Below are 7,717 nucleotides of genomic sequence, written 5' to 3'. Positions count from 1 at the left end.
TCCAATGACAGGAATTCTAGAATGTGAGGTCTCATGTTCCATTCCATTCTGTTCCATCAGATCTTTAAACTGGATACTGGAATGGCCGGGGAAATATGCCTCTTGTGCTTTATAATGCTCAACAGTGCAGAAGAAGGAAATGGGATGGAAATGTTGAAATGTCATACTGTATATGGATGGGCTGATTTTCCGCATTTAATCAAATTCAAAGTCGGCCTTAAATGTCATAGTTGCCTTGATTAACAGAGACCACAATGCAATATCGGTTTCACAATGGGGGCTGCTTGGTACTGTGCCATTCATTCACATTCACCGCTGACGCTGGATTCCACTTGGCTTGCATTTGCATTTAGGGACTGACTCGCTGGGAGAAAAGAGATCATCTTTGAAGTCAATCAAACCTTTGCGTCTATAAACAAAATAAAAACTTCAGTATGATATAATATGAGCAAACTCCATCCACTGATGAAGACTGTGAGGTGCGGTTAAAAGCCCAGGGATAAAAAAAAAAAAAAAAGCAAACAGTAAGTGATTTAATGAACCAGAATTAGGAACGGAGAACCAGGAAATTCCACCTAAAAGGGATTTAATTTTAGATGAACTTCACCTTTAATGTCATCAAGTGTCGGGTCTGCAGTAAATACAGAAAAGAGGGAGATGCATGTCAGAAAACAACATTGAATTTCAGTGCAAACTGACAATAAAGTTGTATTGTATCATATCGTATTGCACATGCATCTACTCAATCATCTTAATTATCAAATCAAAGTCAGATAACATTTGAACACAGTCACTAATTAGCTAGGTGAACAAAGGAACACATGGCATTAAGACGACGCACTTGATAAGGACAGGGGAAAAGGTCTGGCTGGGAGCAGACAGGCAAACAGTAATGTTCTTCCTCCCTTACTAGTTCTAGGAGCACTGACTAAGCTCACCTGTGTCTAGTTGCCTCTAAACAGCACAGGTGAGCCTGTGGCTCCTCTCTGAGCTCATTAAGGTTATGGCAGACATGAAGCACTTTCTAACAGACAATGTAAACCCATCCGCGGCAACAGTAATTGCAAAGGGAATGTGCTGTAGTGACATGTTATAAAGAGGAATGGGCCCAACAAACACAAGGCTGTCATCCAGGAGACCGTTGTTCGTGTACCGTGTGATACGTTTCACTTTCACGTTATGATCAGCTGATCATTCGTGTCTCGTGTTCACAACGTCAAGTCACATTTGCACTGTAAAAATGTTGTAATTTTAAGCCCAACCATGTGTTTTTTTCCTAAACCTAACTAAGTGTTTTTTTCTCCAAACCTAAGCAAGTGTTTTTGTTTAATTCACAACATTAAGCACGTGTTTACTTCGACCAAAAAGTGACGCCAATGGGTCTGACAAAGCGTCAGTATGTGGCGAGTTGGTGGACCTTGATATATTTGTCAAAATCTGTATTATATGTTAATACATATTAATACATAATAAATAAATGAATACATAATATTATCCCTCAATTACTGATTGGATTTTAATAGTTGTCTTCTAATTGCATTCTAGGACATCCTGGCTTGCTTGAGTTGAATTTTCATTTAGCTATTTCTCAGCATAGTCTAAAGAATCGCTAGAACGTGTACTTTTCCTCAGCACTATTTTAAGCTACGAGCAGCTTTCCAGGAAGGATTTGTTATTGTGCACTTCTGGCTCTGTCTAGCTTTTTGTAGTCTCTGCATTATAGGTGCCACATTTAGATTCCTTCCGCCTGCCACAGTCATTAATTAATCATATACAATAAACAGATTGATTCCCTTTAATTTATAGCCCCGCTCATCCTCGCGGCAGCCTTCTGCCTTTCGGTTTGTGAGCCTAGTCTGAGAGACATGTCACCTTGTAAGACATACTGAATGCCTTCCCTTGAAGGAGGGAAACAGAGAGAGCGGGAAGATAACACAGCCAGGCAGCACTAACCGATCAGAGCACTCCAGCAGAGATATGACCCACATAGACCGATGCTCGTTCAATCAGCCTGCTCCTGGCAGCGTGGCGGGGAAAAGAGAGAGAGAGAGGGAGTGAAGGAGGGTTAGGGGGGAGCGTGAGTGTTAGGTGGCTCCAGTTAGTTTTAAAAACCTGTTTGTACTCCTAAGAAAATACCAATTATGTGCAAATGTGCATGCAGGACTCCAGCCCGCTGCAAACACGTTATTTACAAATCTACTACTACATAAACACCCTTAGGCCAGCTGGTACTGACACACACAAGCACTGCTGCTTTAAGCACATGTGTCAGATACTACCAAGGTCTTGCCAGTCTGTCTTGCGAGACACTATACGGCCAAATGGAAGGAGCGTATAGGCTGCTCGGTTCTCCCCTCCAGAGGCAGAAACGACTGGAAAAGGTAACTAGTCATCCCTCATGTGGGAGTTACCACAGGCCACCCGGGGGAATCATTAAAAATGGGTATTGCCGGGCAACGCTAAGCATCTGCTCCCCAAAGGAGGTGCCTACTGCTACAGTGCATTAGGCAGGTAGTAGTGTGTAAATGTAGAGTCCACAGACCAAGTGGAAAGAGGCACATGTTTCTACGCCACGATGCCCATGACGCCATGATGCTAGGGACAGAACAACTCATGGTAAGTAACATAAGGAATAAACCTGTTGTATAACATCCAATGGAGATGCCTAGACAGTGATAAAATGGTCAGATTTCTGATGTACAGCACACACTATTAGAGCGCTGACAGGACTGACTGCAGGATTTGGTTGCAGGACCACACTTTGCACCTTTCGGCAGAAGTCTGCTCTAGTCTCGGTGTTGCCTCAATTTAGGAGCAAGCCAGCAACAGCAAGAGAGCAGCCTCATATAACTGATACTTTTTGCAATTCTAGCATCTTTATTTTTACCCAGCACTTCCTTGAGTGTAGAACGGGACATCCCAGAGTCTAGGGACCCAGGAGCTGAGCCAGTGAGATGATGTGTCTGATGTGTTAGCTGCAATATGTCTCAGAAAACTTTCACCTATGATGAAGGTTGCTGAATGTGCCCAAGGACCCTGCTATGTCTCCACCTCCACCTCTACCTGGACAACACTCAGAGTCCAGCGTGTTCAACTTGCTTTGTATCTGTAAAAAAGTCTCACCAAGCTGGGAGCCCCCACATGTTCTCAGGTTTTCTGAGAACCACGGCATGTGTAGTCTATACAGAGCTCACCTCATCTCTGCACTGGAGGGAGTAAGGAAAGGCATACAGCTGAGACTGAGACCATTGATGAGCTGTGGCTTACATTCCAAGGCGAATGGATTTGTTCCCCAGAGAGAAGGACGGCTGACAGTGGTCTGTTCCTTCCTTGGACTGCTGGATTGTCCCTCCACATGGACCACCCTCAGAGATATAAACTATCCTTCCTGTTGATGTTAGATACACACACAGCTGGGGATTTGACCCTCGTTCTACACTATCCAGGTTCCCAAACCACTATGCTATACCTTTACTGACTTTTGTCACCCTTAGGTGACTGGAAAAATAGACAAAGATCATACCCATCATCTGAATCTTGTATTGTGATACACCTTGCTTGTATCTCCTTTTTTTGTGTCCTATTAAGGTATAAATTACATTCTGCAAAGGACATTGTTTCAGATGAAAGATCTTACAGCAGGTATTTGTCCTAAGTAGTAAAGGCTGCCCTCTACTATAACACAAACATACAATCTATTACCACAACCTTCTCTCAACCAAACCCTCAAATGACCAAATAAAGGTTAGGCACACAGGTGCTTTAACTGTGCGTAGTCACTTCACAGGTGGTTCGTCTGAAAGTAATTATTCTCATCACCTGATCCTTGGGGTCAGTCCTCCATACATATGCAATATGTAAATGGGTGGAGAGCCAGGACAAGGGTTGCAGATTGCAACCAACTAAATACCCCTTCGCTCACTTCTCCTTTTCCAAGACTGCTGTAACACGAGCCGCCGAGTGCAAAACCGTGGTAACGTCGATCGCCTGCCTCAGAGGCCATTCTTACCATAATAACACTACTTTAGGAGCAACGGAAGTCAGACAAGCGTGTCGGAGAACTACGGTGGCCTTCAGGTAACTTAAAAACGCAAACTCTCTCTCTAGAGCCAGTGTTTGGTTTGTCCATTCTGGGCTACTGTAGAAACATGGCCTCTGTGAAGAGGACCCGCTCCCTATGTAGATATGGCTGGAGCCGATCCCAGCTGACATTGGGCGAAGGCAGGGTACACCCTGGACAGGTCGCCAGACTATCACAGGGCCGACATAGAGACAGACAACCATTCATGCTCACATTCACATCTACGGGCAATTTAGAGTCAACAATGAACCTAACCTGCATGTCTTTGTGGGAGGAAGCCGGAGAACCTGGAGAAAACCCACGCCAACACGGAGAGAACATGCAAACTCCAGAAGGGCCCAATCCAGGTTGGAACCTGAGACCCTCTTACTGTGAGGCGACAGTGCTAACCACTGCACCAACATGCAGCTTCTGATATAGTTATGAATATTATATTCCATTTCTGCTAATAGATCCCCTGAAATGTTACACACTGTTTCTTTAATATTATTTAGTAAACATTTGCCTCCGAATACATAGAGCCAGGATACTGAAAAGCTTTTACAGAATTTCATCCCAGAGTGAAACAGAAATGTAGCAACATGTTGGCATGCCAACAGCATGTAATCTCCCGAAATGACTAGAAATGAATATTTAAAGTGAGTTGGGTTTAACTCTGTGTTTGCATTTCATTTCGATGCAATAACTGATAACACTCAAGAGGCGGAAAACCGCAAAGCTATGTCAGTAATTTATTTGTTGGCAAACAACTTTCACTGTTACAACAAATATTAGTTATGAGATCATTCAACTTGGAACCCATACAAAAAGAATAAATAATTAGCAATAATATTGTAATAATAACCATGATCATAATAATTTAAAAAAAGAACCATAAAACAAACCCAGTGCCATTTTATTTACTCCTGCCTAAAGCCAGCGTTCTTTCCTCCAAGCTTGTTTTGCTGTCTTCAAACCAATAAACAGATAAATAAATAATTTCTTTCTTGGGGACATGGAGGGTGGGGGGGCTTGTGGGATACATGTGCAAGCTACACTTCATACACTTATGATTTTTTTCTCTCCTAAATAAGTAAACATTGGCTTTTCCACATTGGACAGTGCAGATGTGTGCAGAGTTTTCACATCTTCAGTACACATATACGGTGTCGTCATGGCATTTCACAGGTGAGACCCATCCTTTTTCAAATAGTGGACATTTGCTTTCTTTTTAGTTTGACATTTATTAGCATTCTTTTTCTGTACAATCTCAACCAGCGCAGCAATGTAATATCAATTGGTAGGACATTTGGCAATAGAGAGGATATGCTTCATAAACCATCTTTGTGTTGCTCCAAATATCTGATATCTTTGTAAAAAATGTCACTTGTGCCTTAAGGAAGGAAACGCTTTATTCAAGAACAAATGAGATGAGACCCACTTCCAGCAAAAACTAAATGGTGGCATTTCCATAGCAACCGCCTCTTTCATAACTTAGCCGCTTCACTTCCCCCCTTTAGCTTTAAATCTACACAGTGGTAAAGTATATAGTAACAATTGATTTGCAAAATGTAAGTGACAGTGGTGTTGCTATAAAAAGGACCAGAATGAAGTGTGTGTGGGGTATATGAGTATTAATTAAGGAGTGCTTAACCGTCTTTACGAAAGAATGACATGACAGATTGTTCCTTTGCTCCGTCCTGTCATCTACACGTGACCAGAACTCATCATGACGTTTCAGTACAGTTCCACAGACAAAAGGTTTGCAAATTAAAAAATTAAAAAAATAAAAGACTTGGTCATATGCAACATTTGTATCTGTATCCGTATTCTGTACAATACATAGAAACAGTTTGTGATTTCTTTATAATCCTTTTGATAACTGAAAACTTTTACAGAAGAAAGGAGAAGAAACGGAACCCATTCTTTTTTTCTTTTTTTTTTTAATTCAGTCTGTTGTAATATGATCTTCCTTCTTTGTTTTCAGTGAAATACACAGTAGCCGCAGTCACTACAACTTGCAGGAATGTTACACCAGCCCAGACACAACTCCAGTTTAGCAGATACGAAACAGGAAGAGAAGTCAGAACATCAGCGTGATATGGTTACAGTTCGGTTTCGCCCAATAAAATAGTTTTTGGGGGATGATCGGTAGTGAGGGCATATATCATACATCCTCCACTTGATTGGCAGGTAGTGGGGCGGGGCCTCTTTAAGGCCAGTTTATGTTGTGAACACCGGAGGTCAATATCCTGCTCTGCCCTTTCGGAGAGTTGGAAACGTCATCCCAGTACGTGTCTTTAAGAGTGAGACAGAGAGACAGACATACAGACAAACAGACAGGCAGCTCCTTGAACCAGGGCTGGGGGTCCGCGCCCCTGTTGTGGTGGTAGTGGAGACTATATGCTATGATCTGCTAGAGGTCCATATTGGGGAACTTGTAGGGCTACGGTCAATCCAAGATTCCATATTAAAGTAACAGGTAGGGTGAAATTACAGTATCCCTCCCCCTTCCTCTCCTTTCCAGATTAAAAGTTCCATTTCTGTTTGATGTTTCGGAAAAAGTCTCTCACAAGACCGCCCTTTCAGTCCCGCACCATTTGTGACAATACATTCAGTCCCTGCTTTCATTAGACCGGTGAATTCTCAACCATATTGTCATGAACCACAGTTAGTGTCACACACAGTACATCGATCCAGGGGTGGGCCAGCTCAGTCTGTCGGTCAACAACACAGAATGTTTTCATTGGAAGGTTGGAAGTGTGAAAATGGGCCGGGGAGGGATAGGAGTCTCTTGATTGGCTCTATAGACTGGTAACCAGGTGGGAAGGGTCTACGGGCGGCTCCTCGGGCGACGAATCGGACTCCTCCTTGTTGCCGGACCCCATGTATCCATCGCTGCCACCACGGCCCATGTGGTAGTAGGTCTGTAGCTCGTGAAGGTGATTCCTGGAGCCCAGGTTTGGCATGCTCTTATAATAGACGTCATCCAGCTCCGGAGCCGTGGCACTCTTACAGGGCTGCAGCTCCCCGGAGCTTTCCTCCTCGCCGTCTGTTAAACCGTTCATCTGCCCGTCCGGAAGGTCCGTCAGCACCGGCATGCTGGTGTACAGCGAGTCTCTGTGGTTGGGCGAATGCGTGTGCTCGTCGGTGTGCTCGTTGGTCAGCAGGGGGAAGAAGCTCTCGCTGGTCTCTTGTGGAATGCGCCGTGGCCGGGAGAAGCTGTGAGGGGGTGGCGGAGGCGGGGGGTGGCTATCTGGCGGAGGAGGCCGCGGCGGCAGGAGCGGAGCGTTGGACTCCTCTCTGATAATCTCCAAACCCAGGTTCTCCTCATGGGGGAAGGCTGCAGGGTTGTCCAGCACCATGGTTCCATTGTCCTCTTTACCGTTGCCCACACACCCGCCAACTCCACTGCTGCTGCTGCTGCTGCTGCCTCCCGCCATGCTCCCTGAAAGACAAGCAGGGATAACAGTTAGAGCAGGTTTACGAGGAGCAGCGCTATGGCTAGTATGGTGACACGGTGATGATTTCAGCACTTCACAGTGGAGATTTCAGTGTTTGGTGTTTGTAAGGGATTGCTCGTACAAACCCACAGAAAATCTTCCTTCTCAGCTTTACATCTTTGATCTCATTGTTTTACGGTTTGGGTTCAGCTCA

General features: G+C 44.2%; 1 protein-coding gene across 13 annotated transcripts in view; it reads right to left on the bottom strand.

Moving 5' to 3' along the window:
- Positions 1-4,799: 4,799 nt before the first annotated feature.
- Positions 4,800-7,717, bottom strand: part of adgrl3.1 (adhesion G protein-coupled receptor L3.1) — a 135,433-nt gene continuing 132,515 nt past the window's right edge. For all 13 annotated transcript variants that reach the window (XM_037761904.1, XM_037761926.1, XM_037761955.1 and 10 more), the window contains one exon: positions 4,800-7,508. In XM_037761904.1, coding sequence (XP_037617832.1) covers positions 6,865-7,508 — 644 coding nt within the window. In that variant the 3' untranslated portion in view covers positions 4,800-6,864. The remainder of the gene's footprint in view (positions 7,509-7,717) is intronic.

This window comes from Sebastes umbrosus, chromosome 3, assembly GCF_015220745.1.
Source record: "Sebastes umbrosus isolate fSebUmb1 chromosome 3, fSebUmb1.pri, whole genome shotgun sequence".
NCBI classification, from domain to species: Eukaryota; Metazoa; Chordata; class Actinopteri; order Perciformes; family Sebastidae; genus Sebastes; species Sebastes umbrosus.
The sequence above is the reverse complement of the archived record's forward strand: the minus strand, read 5'-3'. Positions and strand labels throughout refer to the sequence as shown.